Source organism: Schistocerca gregaria, chromosome 5 (assembly GCF_023897955.1).
Source record: "Schistocerca gregaria isolate iqSchGreg1 chromosome 5, iqSchGreg1.2, whole genome shotgun sequence".
Lineage (NCBI taxonomy): Eukaryota > Metazoa > Arthropoda > Insecta > Orthoptera > Acrididae > Schistocerca > Schistocerca gregaria.
The window spans coordinates 214284213-214306837 of NC_064924.1; the positions used below are offsets into that span (position 1 = coordinate 214284213).

General features: G+C 41.8%; 1 protein-coding gene across 2 annotated transcripts in view; it reads right to left on the bottom strand.

The window, feature by feature from the left end:
* The window catches only part of LOC126272576 (follistatin), a 749028-nt gene that overhangs the window by 33071 nt on the left and 693332 nt on the right, over positions 1 to 22625 (bottom strand). Inside the window, exon 5 of one of the 2 annotated variants that reach the window (XM_049975499.1) lies at positions 6278 to 6331. The exons of the other annotated variant lie outside the window; for it this stretch is intronic. Within the exon in view, the coding sequence (XP_049831456.1) occupies positions 6278 to 6331 (54 nt within the window). The remainder of the gene's footprint in view (positions 1 to 6277; positions 6332 to 22625) is intronic. 2 annotated transcript variants of the gene reach the window in all.

Below are 22625 nucleotides of genomic sequence, written 5' to 3' on the forward strand. Positions count from 1 at the left end.
AGGAGTTAGTGTTACGGTATGGGGCTGTTTGTCGTGACAGGGTGCGGTTCCTCTTTGTGCTTAAGAAAACGCTAAATGCGGAAGGATATGAACACATTTTATAGCATTGTGTGCTACATACAGTAGAGGAACAGTTCGGAAACGATGACTGATTGTGTCAACGTGACAACGCACTCTGCTATAAAGCAGCATCTCTGAGGCAGTGATATGTGGATAGTAACGTTTCTGAAATGGACAGACTGCTCCGAAGTCTCGCCTTGAACCCAGTGGAACACTTTCTAGCGAGTTAGAACGCTAACTTCATCCCAATGCCCAGAGTCCATCTCTGGTTTCGACTTTTAAGGAATAATGGACTGACGTTCCTCCGCAGACATTCAGACACCTCACGGAAAGTGTCCCCATCGGAATTAAGCCATCATAAATGCAAGGGTTTGACACATTCCATATCAGTGTCCACTAACAAGTGTCCGGACATTTTTGAACAGACTGTGTATCAAGTATTCTAGCTGTGCCCGTCCATAAAACAAACACGTTCACAGACATCTTTTCCACTGCTGCTGTCCCCTTATGGAGCAAGTTACTCAGTAGGGCTGCTCTGTGCGCAATTCGGTGTCCTGTTGCATTCGAGAGAAAGCTGAAGCCCTTCCGTTTGTTGGTCTCACAACTTTTTCCTAAGAAATTATCAAGTATGGTCGTTTCTCTCTTTGGTTACGGTTAGTCACATTCAACATATAGTCTAAACTTCCCAATTACTAATAGCTTTATTGATTTGATTCTTTTTCGAGAGAAGTGGCATAGTGGTTAAGTCTCTGAATTAATATTCGGAAGGCGCAGGGATCAAATCGACATCTGTCCGTCCACATTTATGATTCCGGTCGCTTCCCTAAAAATCACTTTGAAGAGTCGCTAAGATGGTTAAGGCCACGACCATTTACCTGCAGCATGCTTCCCAAACCTGAGTTTGTGTACCGCCTCTAAGATCTTAGTGCTCGATGGGACATTAAACGGAACCCTCCTCCTTCCTTTTATGGTTTTTCCTGCATTTGTGAAAACCAGTGAACTTAACTCGTAACGAAGCTGGCGGAGAAGAACGAAGTCACTATCGTTTACTGGAGAGAGAAGTTAAGTGGAACAGAATTTCAAACTTCGTTACCACTGTATTACCGCATCCTCTTATTTTGAATTGCTATTCACTGAAGACAGAACGTTGTATTCAATTTGAATTGCTATGCAGAAAATCTGCGGAATAACTAGGTGTGCTAAAATCTGGATTACATTCTTCCATTGTGTAACGGCCTTAGAAACATCCTTTTTTAATGCATTCTCTTTGTATGCCTTCTTTTTTTCACCTAATTGCTACGAGGCAGTATTCCATTTTTCCTCTGAAATCTCTGTGATTTACTAATTTCCTTTGTCAATGTGTAATTTTTGCGTCGATCTTCCATTGTATTATGCAAGACTTGAAAAGCTGTAGAACATTTGTTATCCAGACGATTGCAGGCATCCTCTGACAGCAAATAGTACAAACATAAATTTTCACATTAAAAGAAACGTACTTCTTACGAGAGCAGCAGCAAGTTAAGTACTACATACAAAGATCTGCAAAGATATCATCTGAAATGAAACAAAAAGAAAAGAAAGCGCTTTATGCTGGCTACATAACATTAAGCTCATTTTTCCAGAGACGATTAAACATTCCATACAAGAATTTATTAGAGTAGGAAGGGAAATAAAGAATGAGTGTGCACAGCTAATCACAACTACTTTGCTCTTGAAATCAAAATCGACAAATAGAGGCTATGGAGTTCAACGCATACCAACTGCAAAACACAGAATATACGAATGCAGCGTATTAGCTCATGCAAAGCCGTCTTCGTAAATGTGCAAGAAACCAGGTGCTCACCCAGAACCAAGAGACGTGAACCTCAAAGAAGGACAAAGAGTGAGCAGCCCTTAACGCTCTGTGCTGGTTGAAAGGCAGCTCATGCAGATATCTGGGTCTTTGAAATTTTATGACAGCAATGAGGTTTCCAGCAAGTGTAATAACATTCTATGCTGCGCTGTAACTATAAGGAACTGACTTTACAGCCACTTAAGGGCTAATTCAAGAAAAGAATCATCTGAATGCTATTCTGCATAAAAATACTCATATTCGGTAAAGTGTTGGTGTCAAATGAGTGAAGTTGCGCGGTGGGCACCGGACTTTCTTGCAGGAGGAGCGAAATTCAAATCCGCATCCGACCATCCAGGCATACGTTTCCTTTGGTTCCCTTCGTGTGTTAAAACGAATGCCGGGGTGGTCTGTCAAATTGGAACTTGTGTTTCGTTTCTAGTTGCCTTCTCTATGTTTTTTAGGGAGGAATGACTGAAATTTGTGTATACGCATATCGTTATTTCCATTGCGAAGTCGACTGCATTTTCAGTATCACAAAAGCATGAACAATAATTGATAAAAGCGGAAAGTAACACAAATATTACTTTTGGAGGTGGAGGCTGCGAGAAATAAATGTATTAATAGGCAATTTAAATTATTAGCCGTGAAAAGGGTAATATAAATTGACTGAAAGAAGATCTCAATTTCTGGGTATATTCTTCGAAAACGGTAGGTTTTAGTTATACCAGTGAGAGTAATTACACCAACATGTGAGTAAGATTCGAAATTAAGAAGAAAGGGCGTTTACCTATTGGAACCACGACTATTGCAAAGGTTTTCGCAGACAATACTACACAGAATTAGCCCTTTAGACAATGAACAGTAATCCCTGATTCCTTAAAGAATCAAACTTCTGATTACTTCACAAATGAGTTATTGTGTTAAATATTTGACTTTAAGCGTGTAAGCGAGAAGAAGTTTGGGAAAATTTTGAAATTTTGTTAAAAGTTTGTTGAAATTCGCTAAATGCTACCATTATGAAACCCTGGATGAGTGGAGTCTGGTTCCCGGGTTCGATTCCCGGCGGGGTCAGGGATTTTCTCTGCCTCGTGATGACTGGGTGTTGTGTGATGCCCTTAGGTTAGTTAGGTTTAAGTAGTTCTAAGTTCTAGGGGACTGATGACCATAGATGTAAAGTCCCATAGTGCTCAGAGCCATTTGAACCAACTGAGTCTAGGTTGTATGCGCTCCGTTCTAGGCAAAAGCTAGATTTCTTTCGAATCTCAGTGTTCATGACATCGTATCTCCTGAAGTACGTGGCGTACAACGATATAATTTTGCACGCACTTTCAGTGGTACATGTGGATACTGTCTGCAAAATGTGTTGCGAATAGAGTTAACTGTAAAGAACTAATACATGAAAATGCCATGTTAACAGTAAAGAAGTAGTATATGAAAACGCTATGCCTAATGCTGAAGTCTGCAAGAACAGTGAAAACGTAGTAAGCTATAAATTTCTTTCCTTTCATTATTTTGTGGGTGGTGTCAGCGAGTAACAGTTTCAGAATGGTCTCAAATTATATATTAAGTGTATTGGAAGTCGCTAAGTGCTGTCATCCTCAAATGCTGGAAGAATATAGTCCTTCTATTTTAGCGCTGGCTCAAGACATGTACACTGTTTCTAACTGGAAATCTTTTCTTATTGTGTTATACGTGTAACGTAAGATTACACCTCCTAATCAGTAGATTTTGACAGTCTTTAAAAAATTTAAATTCGATCAATATTTGTTGCCCCTGAAAGCCATTAGATAAAAAAAACTTTCTACTGTTCCTGGTTACTTTGTCCCGGGTTATTTGCAGAGAAATATATTAGGTTGGTGCATAAGTTCGTAGCGTTTCTGTTTTGCATATTGGTATTCCGATTACTATGGGTTTATTTATTGACTGTCATTTTTTATTTGTAGTTCACTGTTGCTATTTCAGTTTACATATTGTCATTTTGTTATTCGGAGACAGTGGGAGGAGCTGTGGACACTAGGAAAGGAAGTTTAAAATGGAGGAATCAGAACGTTTCAGACATAGTCTCCTGTTTAAGTGTATGGGTGGCAACAACGGAGGTAGCTAGAAACATTTGCACCATGTATGGCGATAATGTTACTGAACAGAGCACGGAAAGAAAATGGTTTTCTCATTGTAAGGAGGATTTTCACATTAGTGACTTTCCACGGTCAGGAACACCTGGGGGGTTTTATGATGATCGGTTAAAAGCATGAATCCATACCGATCCACGTCAGTTACTCGATAACTAGCGAATGTGACGAACTGTGCTCATTCCACCACCGTGCAACATTTGCATGCAGTGGGAAATGTTCAAACATTGGGTGTGGGGAGGCTGCGTGCTCTAAGTCAAAATTACACGGTAAATGGTGTCTTTATGCTGGAATAAAGAAAACAAAGGATTTTTTGGACCTAAACAAAGCAGCAAATCCCCGTACAAAGACATGCACACATCCACAAAAAATAATGTTATGCATCTGGTGGAACTGCGACGATGTGGTGTGTTACAAATTGGTTCCAAAGGTTTAACCATCACTGTTAACATTTACTATAAACAACTGAGACATCTTGCAGAAGCAAACCAAGAACAACAATCAAGAAGCCATGACAACGCCCGACCGCCTTCTGATAGCCTGGCAGAAAATACTACACATGAGATGGTTTAAGAAATAATACTGCACACCCCTTATTCACCTGATCTGTGCCCTCAGCTTTTCGCCTTTGCGGCTCTCTATCGAACACAACCTTCAAGGAATTTCCTTCCCGGATGAAAATGGGCTCCGAACAGACTCGACGAGTTCTTTGTGATTTCTAGTCACAGAATCGAAAAGTTACCCCACGGTTGGAAGTAGTAGTGAAGGAGAATATATTAGTGATGACTAAAGTCTTTGTTATGTTTATCTGTTGTGTTTATTTAACTTATGGAAAAACGCTACGAACTTTTGCACCAACGTAATAGATATTTCAGACGTATTATGTGCTGCATATACTTTAATGTTAGTTAAAACACAAGGCATGTCAAGTCAACTTGTGGTAACCACATTAACTGATGCAATATTGTAACATGCCTATATCTCTTTATTCTTCTGTGCACCACTCTACATCCTAGATAAATACAATTCGTGCACATACATACACACAACCTACGCACCAGTCTACCAAACAGGAGTTCTCAGCTCATGACTTGCTTTTCATGCTTTCTCGTTAAACTGTTTCTCAAAACATACTTAAATACAAATAATCTCCCAGAACTGATTATCTCCAATAGGAGTTCTTCACACATTTTTTTCATGCATGACGCATTGTTGTTTAAAAAGCTTTACTAATATCGTTAGTAATTTTTAATGTTATCGATAAAAATCTAGTTTCTGAATGACACTAAACTTGTTAAATCTTACATTTGATGATGTTCACATAACAACTGTCATAATATAACTGTTATCGATTCAGTTAATGTGTTACTGCCTAACTCGTAATTCTCACCATATTTTTTTCGGAGATTTCGCAGTATTATGACTGCGATCAAGAGCTACCGATGGAATACATAATTTCTGTATATCAGTGTATCAGAAAATTTTGCTAGCATTATTTGCGTGTTTCAGTAATAATTAGCAAATGGCGTTATCAGAACATACAACGTTAATCAGCCACAGTATTTAGTAGAAACTGATCTGCAACTACCGTCCTGAAAGTGTTCGTAGCAAAATTATGTCATCGTGCTAAACTTTCAAATTACGAATTAAGTTCGTGTGACTATTACGCAACCAAAGAGAGCACAGAAAGCATAAGGAGGTCGCAGCAGTTTGTCGCTAAAATTTGCGTGATGTTTACTTGCAAATCGAGGTTTATTCTTCAGAAATAAATCAAACTGCCAAAAATAAAAAAAAGTCATTCATTACTGTTAGGACCCTTAACGCTGGCTACATGGTTATAGAGGGTCAAATTCGAAAGCGGTTTTCCGGTTCCTCTGTTTACCTCACAACATAGAAAAAGTCTTTCAGGCCGTAGGGTATTTATGTTTACTTCAGTATTGGGAGAAGGTTATTCCATTCAAAAAGTGAAAAATTTGGCGCACATGTGTGTGTGTGCTATGTGAATCGAAGTAAAAGTCGTTGTCATATGAACAAACTATATGTAATTTTCATTTTTTCATTTCCCAACCAAAACTGGCAGGACGAGTGTTGTAGAGGTGTGCTGTTGCCACCTCAGCTCAGGGTTCTGAGATGAGATGGGGATAGTTGTAATCGAGAGTGTAACGCTAGCAGAGCGTTTCGGGCTGTCACTTTCAGTAGGAAGAGGAAAGGAAGCGGACGCCACACAGAACAAAACAGAAGAACGGCTGCTAACCTGAGATGTGCCTCGTTCGATTCTCGTCTGCTTCGACCGACGGCCCGTGGCTTCCTGGTGCCGAAAAGGAGGAATTAAAATTATACAGGTTCGCATGGTCACAGGTACGAATGCAAAGCTCTCATACATGCGCACAATACACATACATATTATATTGCTCGTTGCCCTTTCTCCTAGCCTCCCTTCTTTTCTCTCTCTCTCTCTCTCTCTCTCTCTCTCTCTCTCTCACTCTCTCTCTCTCACTTTCACTCGTAAACATATGCACACATTCACATCCCCAGACATACTGACACGTACATATATTTTATGTATGTTTGCAGCTACGCTTCGGTAAGTGCCAGTATATATACAGTATACATCAAAACAAAGTAGCGGCAGGTAGCAGGGAAGCTAATACTTGACACAACAGTTGATTATAAAGTTTCCAGCGGTATCGATCAGTTCAGTGCAGGACTTCCTGACTTGGTGTCGGGAAGTTCAGTGTTGTTGTCGGAAAGTCTGGTATCGGTCACTACACTGTTTTTGTGACGTGCGGTATCGGTTTTTTTTATGCTTTTCGCGAGGCGAAGTGTCGTATATTTCTTATATCAGTGTAATTTTGTTAGTTCAAGTCAGTTTTGTAATAATGCGAATCTCAAACGTGTTTTAATTTTTCTCTATTTGTGTTATGAACTTCGTAAACTGCAACGTTTACCATTATTACACTGAAGTTCAAAATGTATTTTATATAGTAGCTTTACTTTCCTGCCTATTCTAGTAAATGTATGCTTTGTAAAGTTAGTTCTTCGTCAAAACTTTGCTTGAAAAGTCATAGTGAGCGGACGTAATCTGGCGGGTCACTGAACAAAGTACACTTAGGTGACAAAGGTCAAGAATGGATGGAGAGGGTTTTAAGGGCGCACGACGGCAAGGTCTTCAGCGCCCGCTCAGTAACAGATTGAGATTGGTGTCAAGAAAAGACTCAGAACAATAAGATAAAACAGAACGTAATGCGCAGGAAACTAGCTTGGAAAAATATATGCCTACCCACACTGAAGCGTGGGACGAGGCATGCCGCCAGCAATAAAACATGGACAACTGAGGAAGAAAGTGGTAGAGGGAGCAGAGTGGCTGGCTGACCGCAAGGAAAAAGGGAGGAGCCAGTCATTTTGCAATACACTAAAAACTCCAGCCTAAAAGTTTAGACCAGAGTCCAGACACATCACAAAACTTTAAAACCCTAAACACACACATCTCATCATTAGCTAAAAAACAGGGCAGATCCCCATCAATTTGTGCTTCTGCCCTTGCACCACGGTATAAAATGCAGTCTGTTAAAATGTGCCGGATAGAGATGTGCACACCACAAGCATTACAAATCGGGGGATCTTCCCGCCGTAATAGAAAGCTATGTGTGAGAGGACAGTGCCCGGTCCGAAGACGTGTGAGGGCCACCTCTTCCCGCCTGAGCATCCGGCAGCAGGAACGCCACTGCCAAGTTGTTGACTTCACCGACCGCAGTTTATTGGCCGTCACAGCCAGCCATTCTTCCTCCCACAACTCCATGCACTTCTTATGGGGTGCAGAAATGACAGGCTGCAAGGGAATAGGACACTGGACGACATCCTGCTCTCTGCATGCCTCCTTGGCAGCCCGATCGGACTGTTCGTTGCCCTATATTCCTACGTGACCAGGCACCCAGCAGAAGGACACCTCATCACCCCGCCGTTGGAGCAAGTACAATTGGTCATGAATCAGCTGGACCGTCTCTTCAGTTGGGTACAGGTTCTACAATGATTGTAAAGCACTAAGAGAATCGGAGCAGAGGAGAAATCGATTGCCCCGAACACGATTCATCCACTCCAGTGCCTTCAGGATCGCGTGGAGCTCCGCTGCAAACACGGTATATTCATCAGGGAGGCGAATCCGGATAATATGATCAGGGAACACTACAGAACAGCCAATGAAAATCTCCTGTTTGGAGTCATCGGTGTAAACGACGGTAAAACCGTGATGCGCATCTAAAGTGTTAAAAAAAATGAGATTGGAATGTAAAATCTGGTGTACTATCTTTCTTAAAATTAGTCAAATCTAAAATAAGCCTGGGTCTCCGGAGGAGTCAAGGTGGAAATCTGCACCACCCACGTCGGAAAACATGAAGACCAGCCATATCCATCGCAGAGAGGCAATCCTGTGCGCGAATCGCATAGGGCCGAGTCGCTCGTTGCCGGTTATGAAAGAGCCGTGCCAGAGGAAGCTGAGCAACGGTATGGTATGCAGGTGTGTATGGTGTGGAGAAAGTTTTATACGCCTGGCGCACCGTAAGTAGCCGCCGCGGCATATGAAGTGGCGGTTCACCAGCCTCTGCACAGGCTTGGTATGGGGCTAGTTCTGAATACTCCAGTGGCCAACCGAAGCCGTTCGTGGTGTACAACGTCCAACATCTTTAAGTAAGAAAGCCTCGCAGACACATACACTGTGCACCCATAATCGAGCCGAGATCGCACAAGCGCCCTGTAAAACTGGAGCAGACAAGTCGTGTCGGCTTCCCATGTATTGTGGCTAAGACACTTTAAAATACTTAAAGCCTTAAGTGGCCGTCGTTTCAGGTCTTTAAGATGAGGTAACCACGTAAGCTTCGAATCAAAAATGAGCCCCAGAAATCTCACCGTGTCTTTAAAAGCCCGGACAGTGTCCCTTATCCTCAACTCAGGAAAGGTTAAAATGGGATAGCGATATGCAGATATACAGATAGCGGTGGTACCCCCTACATAAGGTATAAAAGGGCAGTGCATTGGCAGTGCTGTCATTTGTACTCATTCGATCCACGTGAAAAGATTGCCGATGTGATTATGGCAGTACGAAAGGAATTAGCAGACTTTGAACACGGAATGCTAGTTGGAACTAGTCACATGGGATGGTTCCATTTCGGATATCGTTACGGGATTCAATATTCCAAAATCCACTGTGTCAAGAGTGTGTCGAGAATATCAAATTTCAGGCATTTCCACTCACCACGAATAACGCAATGGCCGACGGACTTCACTTAACGACCGAGAACACAGCGTTTGCGTAGAGTTGTCAGTGCTAACAGACAAGACACACTGCCTGAAATAATCACAGAAATTAATGTGGGACGTATGACGAACGTATACGTTACGACAGTGCGGCGAAATTTGGTGTTAATGGGCTATGGTACCAGACGATCGATGTGAGTGCCTTTGTTAACAACATGACACTGCCTGCACCAACTCTCGTGGGCTCGTGACCATATTGGTTGGAACCTGGACCACTGGAAGACCGTGGACTGGTCAGAGAGTCCCGATTTCAGTTGGCAAAACTGATGGTGGGGTTCGAGCGTGGCGCAGGTTCTCAACAAGGCAACTGTGCAAGCTGCTGGCTGCATTTTGGTGTGGGCTTTGTTTAGATGCAATGGTCTGGGTCTCTGGTCCAACCGATCATTGACTGGAAATGGTTATGTACGGCTACTTGAAGAACATTTGCAGCTATTCATGGATTTCATGTTCGCAAACAACGATGCACTATGTCGCCAGGCCACAATTGTTCACAATTGATTTGGAGAACTTTCTGGACAATTCGAGCGAATGATTCGACCACCCAGATCGCTCGACATGAATATCGAATATTTATGAGACATAATCGAGAGCTCAGCTGGTGCACAAAATCGTGCACCAGAAACGCTTTTGCAACTGTGGACGGCTATAGAGGCAGCATGGCTCAATTCTGCAGGTCACTTCCAACGACTTCTTGAGTCCATGACACGTCAACCTGCTGCACTAAGCCGGGAAAAAGGAGGCCCAGCATGATATTAGGAGGTATCCCACGACTCTTTTCACTTCGATGTGTATGATGTTCAATTTTCATAAACAAAAAGTCATTTGTTATAACGATGTTAATGAACATTATTTTTTGAAATACCAATGACCATATAACGAATCTTTAAATTATCTGTCAAGGATCTGAAAGCGAATTATAGTTGACATTTAAACAATGGACATCGTGCTGTATAACTACAAAGGATAATTAATTTGTCTACTATATTCCTATTTTGCTTAGTTAATTTCTGTTACATAACGTCCAAAATGTCCGTTACATGCATCGATACAGAACCAAATTTAACTACCGAGCCGCTGGTAGCAAAATTTGGAAGTTACAAGATACATAGACTGAACTGGCGTGCTGAGCAAATAAAAGTTGAGTGCCAGGAAACAGGACAACTTTAGAAATTGGTGAGAGAGGGCAGTTACGGTTTAGAATGCGTTCAGAATAAGCAGAACTGTGTCTCGATTCAGCTGTTGACAAACAGCAGAGGAGCTCGCTTGATACGACCACAAGTTTGACTGTTGTTCATTACCCTTGCGTACAATCTAGTTCCTACTACACTAGTGTCGAAAAGTTGCCGCACTGTCAGGAAAAGAAACACATGGGAAGAGCAAAATTGGATAATCGCGGGGAATTGCTGTTAAGGGTTTCCCAAACATCAGGGTTGTCCGTACGAAAAGAACATTACCTGCTACAAACAGGCACATGCTTATACAATTTCCGAAAGTGCATTTCACACATAATATGTGAAGTTTGTTTGTATTCTATTTTCAAATACGCGTGGCACTTTGGTGAAGTTTTTAACATAACGACACAAGGCCGCCATTAGGACACTTATGTGCAAGGTTGAATTCTCGTGCAAAAAAATCGGGCGCTGGCTGCAACCTCAGTGCTGTTGAATGTACCAAAAATGTAATTTGAAGGCCTCTACAAACGTTCGGAGACATAGGAAGTGTTTGATATGGATCAGTACAAAGTAACCACTATAGAGCAATCACCACAACATGACTGATATGCCTTTCACTGCATGACGAAGTCAGTGATGCCTGCAGAAACTTACAATTGTCTAGGAAGTTCGGATTTCTCCACAACCTGTTTTAGGTGTTGGGAAAAGCTGATCTGCATGGCACAGGTTCGACAAAAAAGACGGATTCGAAAGATAGTGAATAGAGTTCTCTAGAACTGAAATGGAATTATCGTAATTTGTAACCTAGCGTGGGGTAAAAGAATAAGTGGAGAATATTACTAAAGTCCTCCGAACCAACAGAGCGACAAAAGGGGTACAAGAGACAGATTGGTACAGAGACAAAAACTCATCATTCATCAGGACAATGCAGGCATCTCAGAGTACTGTTAGCTGCGGGAAAACAGAGAGATCTGAAATATAAATTATTTTAAAATGCCCCTCATTCATCATATTTGGTACTGTCTGACTTTTGGCTATTCACACGTCTAAACCGAATTTTTGGTAGAAAATTTTTTCTGTTCAGTGAAGAGTTTATGAAAGTCGTATTTGCGGATTTACAGATCTTCCAGCGTCGCGCTTCAGAGATAGAGTCTAATCATTGGAGAATCGTTGGACATATTAGCTGACCTAAGAAGGGATCACGTCGAAAGATTAGTGCTTCTTTTCGTTAAAAGATGCAGCCCTTCACTGCCAGACCGAAATATTTTGACCTGATTCTAGTAAACTAAAGACATTGATACCTAAATATGCCAGCAGCGATGGCAATTTCTGCGATATGACCTTCTTTCGATTCAACTATATTGTGCCCCGCTGGACTAGCCTAGCGGTCTAGGGCGCTGCAGTCATGGACTGTGCAGCTGATTCCGGCGGAGGTTCGAGTCCTCCCTCGGGCATGAGTATATGTGTTTATCCTTAGGATAATTTAGATTAAGTAGTGTGTAAGCTTAGGGCCTGATGACCTTAGCAGTTAAGTCCCATAAGATTTCACACACATTTGAACATTTTTTGAACTATATTCTCCCAAACAACTAAATGAAGAAAATTACGCCTTCTGGGTTCGGTGTCAAGGCTAGCTTGGTCGATCCATTGGCTGTGGAAGACAGCTGTCAGAGGCAATTCCCCTCACAAGCTGCTGAAGCAGAACCCAGCCCCCCCTCCCCCTCCCCCCTCCCCCTCCCCCCTCCAGCTTCTCAATAATATTTCACTTAATATCGAAAGATTTATCTATAAGAGTTTGCCTGCACAATTTCATGGAATATGTGAAATGTCCTTCCATGAAGCAGTCAAAGTGATTTTGTCGCCCAGTTGCTCTCTCATGGACGAACAAGGGTATGAACAGACATGCTGTCTTGAACAACGTAAGTCAGTAGCCTAATGTCTCTATTACAGTTATGTATGTCTTGGAGTAATATATCTCCTATACAAATTTAGATGAATAGAGTGCAACACAGTACATAGAGAGTGATTCTCCTAAGAGTCGTCAGACGCATTTACTCTGGTATTTCGGCAAATATTGTTAATCTTATGTTTGAAACTTGTAGCTGGATGCCACTCATCAACGTCTTTCAAGCGACGCCCAGCGGCGATGGAAAGCATAGGTTTGTTTCCCGTTAGAAACAAAATTATATTTAAAGCGCAATTTTACGTATCTATTCGATTAAGTGGTCCCAAATTAGTCTAGTGCGGTATTCGTTTTACCGGTATGCACTCGTATTAAAAGGGATAGTAAAGCATCGAGAACTACGAGTACTCCAGTAACGAGGTCACTGTCCTGGCCCGCGATCATGCGATCGCCACGCTGAAACGTGCTGCTCAGTCGCTGTTAGAGCACTGGCTATTCCCCGTATTTTACTGTTTCTGTTAACACATATCGGTAAAACGAATATCGCACTCTAGTAATATGGTAGCGCTCAGTCGAATGGGCACGTAAAATATAGATTTAAAAATCATTTTGTTTCACACGGGAAACAAACCAATACATTCCGTCGACGTTGGGGTCTCATGAAAGACATGACGAGCAGAATTTGTTTGGGCTGACACCAGCTGCACGCTGTAAAAACGAAATTGCAAATAACTGCCGAAATACCAGAGAAAATGCGCCTGGCCTATCACGGGAGAGACAAGCAGTACAGAAATACGAATATACAGGATGTCTCAAAACTTTAGGGTCAAAATTATGCAAATGGCAAGGGAAGCTATAATGACTACTATGATATAAGAAACTATTGGTCGGATATCAATCTATTAGGCACAGCAAGAAGAACATAGCAACTGTTTCATAAACAATAGCATTCATGACTAGGGAGCAAGAGCCAGACTAAACTTACATTTACCAAGACTGAACAAACAAAAAACACAAAACAGCGTTTTCTACAACGAAATAAATTGTAAGATTAAGAGCTGGCCGCTGTGGCCGAGCGGTTCTAGGCGCATCAGTCGGGAACCGCGCTGTTGCTACGGTCTGGGTTCGAATCCTGCCTCGGGAATGGATGTATGTGATGTCCTTAGGTTAGTTAGGTTTAAGTAGTTCTACGTCCAGGGGACTGATGACCTCAGATGTTAAGTCCCATAGTGCTTAGAGCCATTTAGACGATTTGGAAGATTAAGAACCAATTAGAAAGCAAATATTTAAATATATAGTTAAAGCATACCTCTTAAATAACTCATGCTACAAAATCAAGGATTATTTAGGAAACTCAGAACAAGAAGTGGCAAATACGACAGTTATTCCGTAAGTCATAACAACTATGGTATATCTTGTGATAAAGCGGCAGCATGAAAGTTCCACGATGTGGATTGAACTGGTATAGCAGTGTGTATATGAATGCCAACGTAAAGTAGGGTTCCAGTAAAGGAGATCACGGCAGAGGTTGAAAAGAAACACATGCATTGCAACTCTGTAAATTTATTGTCGAAGAGTAGAAATGGAACAAAAATGAACAAAAATTAACTACCGTGCTTCAAGATAGTCCTCCAGTGCATACAGACGGCATTGCCAACAATGGGGAGTGCACTGAATGCCATTGGCATTCCCATCAATGTGTGCCACCTACCGCCGAAATGCCGCTACGACCTTCACCCTTCTGAAAAAGCGCCTCCCATACAATGGTTTTCTCAGTTGTGGAATGAGGTCGAAGTCACGTGAACTGAGGTGTAGTGAATAGAGTGGCTGGGGGAAGAACCATCTTGTACTACGGCTGACCTCACGTTGAACGTTTCAGGCGCTGGTGTCGAGCCATACTCGCATGCGGCCGCATTGTCTCGGTTGATTTTGGTAATGTTTGCCAAGGGCTTTCGAATGTATTTACTTCGATTACGATTATGCCACATATTCGCACTATGTACTGTTGTTGCCATGACTTATAGGATGACTGTCGTATTAAAATTATTTAATAATAAACAACACTCATTCTCCAGTAAATTGCCATATTTTAATTAATATTGCGGTAAAATCTTACGGCCAGCTCTTTCCATTTTCTTGAGCTTCAAATCTCATTAATTACGAAAGGGTGCTTACTCATTTCTTTTCCTGCAGGCCAAAGGTACAACGTAAAGAACTGAAAAGAATGGCTGAAGTATCTTGTAATATTTCTGACACAATTTTGCGAATGTCTTAAAGTAACTACCATAGCTTGTGCAAGTTTTAAAAAATGAGACGTTAGCATCAAAAAATGAATGGCCTTTGTTTTGAAAGCTCGTCCACTCGCGAAATGTAGGAGATGATACACTAACAACTAGGTGACATACCTCGAATGACTGTGTCTCAGTTCATGCACTACAACGGGGCATAAAATATTGCCATCCTCAAATATCCCTGTTGTCTGTTTTACATTGAGACAGGCGGGTAAGATCTTAAGAACCAATCCCTCTTCAGTTTAGTTTCAAACAACAACGACTTCATGTAGCACCGTAGGGAAAAAATCATTAGGGAGAGATCTGACGATCTCGCTGCCCATGGGGCAGGAGGATCCCTTTCAATTTATGTATCTGTATATGTATTTATATCAGATAGATGCCTCGCATAAACATCCGGCAATGTTCATCAGTCAAATAGAGTTGCACCAAATAAGATCGGAATAGTTCACGTAATGTAATTTTAAACCAGAAGTTGTAGAGAATCGTTTTTGGTGGCCTGAGAGAGACTGGCGTATTAATGTTTATTCCTTAAGACACAGCTGTTTCGGTAGTTGGAAACAGCATCACAGTTAAAAGAGAACTTATCTGTAAACTATACGTGCTATAGGAAGTTCGGCCCCGCATTACAACACTGGATAATTCGTTGACAAAACTGTACACTTGGTTGAGAATCATGTGACCCAATTGCTTTCACATGTTTTGTATTACAGGGCTGTTGTTGCCGCTCCACCAACACTCTTCACACCACATTCTTCGAATTTCACTGTGAAGCTGAAGGTGCCTTCATGAATTGTATACTACACGATCTAGCTCTCCATCTGCTCAAATTCTCTCTTTGTAGAGAGTCTCGATCAGAACTCTGTCGTCTGAACGAAGTGGTTCCTCTTAAGTTTTCATCCCTGATGATAAATTTCTTCCAATTAGGAAGTTGCGTAACTTTTCTCTACACATTAGTTCGGCACTTCGGGCACCATCCTGCAGCACCATTCATTAAATGGGTGTCCGTTAGTTCCTGCAACGTGTAATTCTCCATCTTTGACCAACTAATCATGAACTGTGAACAGTAGTAAGTACACTTCATCGTATCCATATCATATACAACTGTACATCGTTTTTCAAGGGAGTGTCACGAGCGTCTACGCTCCGAAAACTTGTTTGTTACATAAACTGTAACTTTGCGATTTCAGGACCTCGTATGGTCTGAAACATACGACTCGAGCATTGATTCTTCATCTCAGAATACTCATCTTAGGATCGTGTAGCGTCTACATAATTTTCACTCTAATGGTTCGCGACAACGAGTTCAAACAGTAGAGGCGAGCGACGAAGAGAGACAAACAGATGGTTGTAATACACTTTGCTTATGAAATATACACTTGTGGAAAATAGAAGTGTTACACTATGAACACCTTGACATAAACTTACGAGAAACTGATAATAGTTTATTACGACGATGAAATTTTAGTAAACATTTCCCACAGATACGAAAGTATAAATAAATTCTGTCCTACAGATGAAGAATGCTGTAAGCACAGCGTGGCTGTTGGTTGTGTCTAACGTTTCTGGAAGTTTCCAGGTGGAGATCACAACACAGCGCACCCAGAGGCCGTGCGCATGCAGCTTATCGCCATCTATACCATTTTCTGAGTTATACCTGACAGTCTACATCTACAACTACATGACTACTCTGCAATTCACACTTAAGTGCCTGGTAGAGGATTCTTCGAACTATCTTCTGATAATTCCTCTACCGTCCCAATCACTAACAGCGCTTGGGAAAATTGAACGCTTAAATCTTTCTGTGCGAGCTCCGATTTCTGTTATTTTATTGCGATGATCATTTCTATCTAAGGTGGTTAACGATAGTAAAATATTTTCACATACGGAGGAGAAAGATGGTGATTGATATTTCGTGAAAGGATCTCGCCGCAACGAAAAACGCCTTTGTGTTAATCATTGCCACCCCAACTCGATCGTCATATTCATGAAACCGTCTCCCCTTTTTCCCGATAGTACAAAACGAACTGCCCTTCTTTGGACTTTTTCGATGTACTCCGTCAATCCTACCTCGCAACGATCCCGTCCCATACGGCAGTACTCAAGAGGACGAATAAGCGTAGTGTAGGCAATCTTTGTAGTAGAGCTTTAGTATCTCTCAAATGTTCCGCCAATAAAATACAGTCTTTGCTTTGTCTTCCCCACAATATTATCTATGTGATAGTTCCAGTTTAAGTTCTTCGTAATTGTAATTCCTAGATATTTAGTTGAAATGATAGCCGTTAAATTTGTGAGATTCATCATGTAACGAAAATGTAACGGATTTCTTTTCATACTCACTTTTCGTTATTCAGAAACATATGCCACTTTTTGCGCCTCACAGATATTTTGTCTAAATCATTTTGAAATTGGTTTTGATCTTCCGATGACTTTGTTATACGGTAAATGACAGCATCATCTGCAGACAATCTAAGAGGGTTGCTCAGAGGGTCTCCTAAATCGTTTGTATAGACTGAGAACAACAGAGGGAGTATAACACTTACATGGGGAACGCCAGATATCATATTACTACGTACTGTTACCTATCTGACAGGAAGTCACGAATCCAATCGCACAACTGAAATGATACTGGACAAGCATGCAATTTGATTAGAAATGTCTTGCGAGGAACGGTGTCAAAAGCTTTCTGAAAATCTAGAAATATAGAATCAAGTTGAGATCCCCTTTCGATAGCACATTTTACTTCATGTGAATAAAGAGCTAGTTGTGTTTCACAAGAACGGTACTTTCTGAACCCGTGCTATGTGACAACAGACCGTTTTCTCCAAGGTAATCATATTATTCGGACACAATAAATGTTCCAAAACTCTACTGCAAATGGACGCCAGTGATATGAGTCTGTAATTCATCGGATTACTCCTATTTCCTTCCTTCAGTCTCAACGCTACCTCTGCAACTTCCTAGTCTTTAATAGTACCGATCTTCTGTCGAGCCAGCGGTTGTATATGATTGCTAAGTACGGAGCTATTGTATCAGGATACTCCTAAAGGAACCTAATTGGTCTACTATTTGGACGGAAGAGTTGCCTTTATTGAGAGACTTAAACTGCTTCGCTACATCGAGGATACCTACTCCTAAGTTGCTCATGTTGGCAGCCGATTCTTGATTTGAATTCTGGAATATTTACTTCGTCCTCTTTGGTGAAGAACTTTTGGGAAACTAAGATTAATAACTCCGCTTTAGTGACGCTGTCGCCGGTAATATTACCATTACTATCGCACAGTGAAGCATTGATTGTTTGTTGTCGCTGGTGTCTAATCATTGGCACGAGGGACATAGAAGCATCATTTCGAATGATCGCACACAAAGATGGCTCTAATGCAATCATTGTAGAGCAAATGTCGAGGTGCTCTCAGGATAATAGCGTGGCAAGGAGAGCAGGCAAGTGTCCTTCCAGAAGAGCTACACCGCCAGAAGATCTTAGAACTGATCATTTGGCTCTGACGAATAGACAGATGACGACTGCTGAAATCCGAGAACAGTCTGTAAGCATAGTGACAGCACAAACAGCTGGGAACAAGGCTACTGGAAGCTGGGTTGAGACCTTCATTTGCTGTATTTGTCTTTTACTGCAAACACTATATGATAGACAATGGTTACAGAGCCAAAGTCAACTGGGACATTGAGTGGCACTCTGTTGTGTTCAGTGATGAGTTTCATTTCTGTAAATGGCAGTCAGATGGACGCTGACGAGTCCATAGGTGACCTGAAAACAGGTCTGAATAAACAGTGATCCTAAAAACCCATACCTCTCCATTTCCTGGAATCATATTGTGGGGAGCTATTGGATATGACAATTGGTAATTGTTAAATGAAGGCTGAATGGTCGCCAGCGTGTGACAAGAATGTTAAACGTTGTTGCCGAATCCTTCATGATTATGGTCTCACTTCCCATATTCCAGTAGGATAATGCAAGAGCCCCACTGCAACTGACACAACAAACGCCTTGAGGAATGAACATGTCCATATTTGGCCTTTCCAGTCTCCTGATTTGTCACACAAAGAGATGTCTGTGATGCGATTGGAAACGGCTACCATTGTTCACGAACCAGCAGCATTTGTTTTCAGGCATGACAAGAAATCAAATAAAACTATACGGTTCCAGAGGTCTTTCCATGTCTCAAACAGCTTTTTTGTATATATGCAGACTGCAGCGACGAATGAAAATTTATACCAAGTTCAGAATTCGAATGTGGTCTCCTGTTCATTAGGCAGATGCGCTAACCACTATTCCTCCGTACACATTGACTTAGCACAGTTGATCAAATCCCGGCCTTGGCACAAATTTTCATTCATCGCTTCAGTATACAGGGTGTTACAAAAAGGTACGGCCAAACTTTCAGGAAACATTCTTCACACACAAAGCAAGAAAATATGTTATGTGGACATGTGTCCGGAAACGCTTACTTTCCATGTTAGAGCTTATTTTATTACTTCTCTTCAAATCACATTAATCATGGAATGGAAACACACAGCAACAGAACGTACCAGCGTGACTGCAAACACTTCGTTATAGGAAATGTTCAAAATGTCCTCCGTTAGCGAGGATACATGCATCCACCCTCCGTCGCATGGAATCCCTGATGCCCTGATGCAGCCGTGGAGAATGGCGTATTGTATCACAGCCGTCCACAACACGAGCACGACGAGGCTCTACATTTGGTACCGGAGTTGCGTAGACAAGAACTTTCAAACGCCCCCATAAATGAAAGTCAAGTGGGTTGAGGTTAGGAGAGCGTGGAGGCCATGGAATTGGTCCGCTTCTACCAATCCATCGGTCTCCGAATCTGTTGTTGAGAAGCGTACGAACACTTCGACTAAAATGTGCAGGAGTTCCATCGTGCACGAACCACATGTTGTGTCGAACTTGTAAAGGCACATGTTCTAGCAGCACAGGTAGAGTATCTCGTAGGAAATCATGATAACGTGCTCCATTGGGCGTAGATGGAAGAACATGGGGCCCAATCAAGACATCACCAACAATGCCTGCCCAAACGTTCACAGAAAATCTGTGTTGATGACGTAATTGCACAACTGCGTGCGGATTCTCGTCAGCCTACACATGTTGATCGTGAAAATTTACAATTTGATCACGTTGGAATGAAGCCTCATCCGTAAAGAGAACATTTGCACTGAAATGAGGATTGACACATTGTTGGATGAACCATTCGCAGAAGTGTACCCGTGGAGGCCAATCAGCTACTGATAGTGCCTGTACACGCTGTACATGGTACGGAAACAACTGGTTCTCCCGCAGCACTCTCCATACAGTGACGTGGTCAACGTTACCTTGTACAGCAGCAACTTCTCTGACGCTGACATTAGGGTTATCGTCTTCTGCGCGAAGAATTGCCTCGTCCATTGGAGGTGTCCTCGTCGTTCTAGGTCTTCCCCAGTCGCGAGTCCTAGGCTGGAATGTTCCGTGCTCCCTAAGACGCCGATCAATTGCTTCGAACGTCTTCCTGTCGCGACACCTTCGTTCTGGAAATCTGTCTCGATACAAACGTACCGCGCCACGGATATTGCCCCGTGCTAATCCATACATCAAATGGGCATGTGCAAACTACGCATTTGTAAACATTGCACTGACTGCAAAACCACGTTCGTGATGAACACTAACCTGTTGATGCTGTATTCAGCACAACAAATACTATAAGAATCACTATAAAAATTTGAAACAATTTTTTTCATTGCAGACCTGTATTATTAGTTTAGTACTTCCTTGACGTTGTTACTTCACATTAGCTTCATTAACAATGGTTCTGGGAAATCGTGCTGATGAAATGTCTGAACTTGTGCGGCACTTCAAACATATCCTGTTCGGAATGAATTAGTCCCCTCTGTCCATTCGTGTTGATGGAAAGCACGTCAGTGATGTTGACAAATGGTGCATACACTTACACATCTCGGATGAGGCTTGTCTAGAGACTTTTGACCAATAGTGCATCACAGGAAGCGAAAGGCCACCGAGAACGCTCCACCCCTCCCCTCCCCCGAGGGTCGCTGCACTGCAACGGGGCAAGTTCTCTTTGCCCCGGCAGTAAGCTTTCACTTGTCTCTCGTAAAGTTTGATTGAACACAATCCGCTGGCTCACGTATCTCGAATGGCAAGAGAGAAATATAGAGACGCTGTTAATGTAGTCCATTTAACTATCTAAGTCCCCGTGCTACGGCGATATTATGGCTTACCGACAAAATACAACCTTTCCGAAATTGCCCCGAGCTTTAGCTTAACGTGTAGATTACCACTGCAGAAAGTCTTCTTGCATCCCCCTTCCCTCAGCCCCGCCAACCCTTCCTGCCCCTCTGTTCCGTAAATTAAAGCGACAAACATCTGAGGAGGACACATCACGACGACATTGACGACCGCTTTTAACTGCACGTAAAACGTAATAAACTGATGTACCGAGAGGCCTGTCCGGCCGCCTTCCTTTTTACTGTTTCCCTTCCCCTGCCCCCTCCTCTCTGTCTCTTCGCGGCCATTAGGCCGTTAGCAAAGGCTGCCCGCCAGAAGCTTCCTGTAAGCTAAATCCCCTGAGTAATAAAACGGTAGCGTTTTTTTCACACTCATACATCTGTTGCCAGCGACCGAGTCAGATAATAAAAATAGAATACATCCAGGAGTGTATCTACGAGGAAAGCAATTTCACGAATACCTCTGACCTTTTTTGTCATGTTAACAAGATATATAAATAGTTCCATACTCATGGAATTAGCGTAGAGAGAGCAGGTGCAGGAATTCTGTATGGCTGCTCGTGGCGAGGTCCTACTGGAGGTTGTTTGCCGCTGCCTTCCTCCGACCTGCTACGAAGTGCCCAGTGTGTATCTATGTCGTGTGGGTGACTGGTATGAGTGATTTTGCAGTGCTGTGTTGCGTTTACGTTGGGATGAAGGGAAGCGAGAGTGTGATACCCAGTGCCGGCTCATAGCCAACTCCTCTCGAAAAGCGGTAAGGGGACCGCTGAGATTAACATCGCTATCCGACTGACGAATCACCATTGACAGATTAGATTAGATTAGTACTTGTTCCATAGATCATGAATACGACACTTAGCAATGATGTGGAATGTTTCAAGTTAATAAAAGGTGTTTATACAATATATTACATTAGACAAAATATTACATGACACTCAATAATTTTTTTGTGGAAGTTGGGAAATTACCCACTTACTATATCCAAAAATTCATCTAATGAGTAGAAGGAGTTGCCATTAAGAAATTCTTTTAATTTCCTTTTAAATGCTATATGGCTATTTGTCAGACTTTTGATGCTATTAGGTAAGTGACCAAAGACTTTTGTGGCAGCATAATTTACCCCCTTCTGAGCCAAAGTTAGATTTAACCTTGAGTAGCGAAGATCATCCTTTCTCCTAGTGTTGTAGCCATGTACACTGCTATTAGTTTTGAATTCGTTCGGATTGTTAATAACAAATTTCATAAGTGTATATATATATATATATATATATATATATATATATATATATATATATATATATATATATATATTGTGAGGCTACAGTGAAGATTTCTAGCTCTTTAAATAAGTGTCTGCAGGATGATTTTGGATGAGCTCCAGAAATTATTCTGATTACACGCTATTGTACAATGAACACTCTTTTACTCAATGATGAGTTACCCCAGAATATGATGCCATACGAAAGCAGAGAATGAAAATAGGCGTGGGAAGCTAATTTACTCAGATGTATATCGCCAAAATTTGCAGTGACCCTCATAGCATAAGTAGCTGAACTCAAACGTTTCAACAGATCCTCAGTGTGTTTTTTCCAGTTCAACCCCTCATCAATGCATACACCTAGAAATTTTGAATATTCTACCTTAGCTACCGATTTCTGATCGAAGTCTATA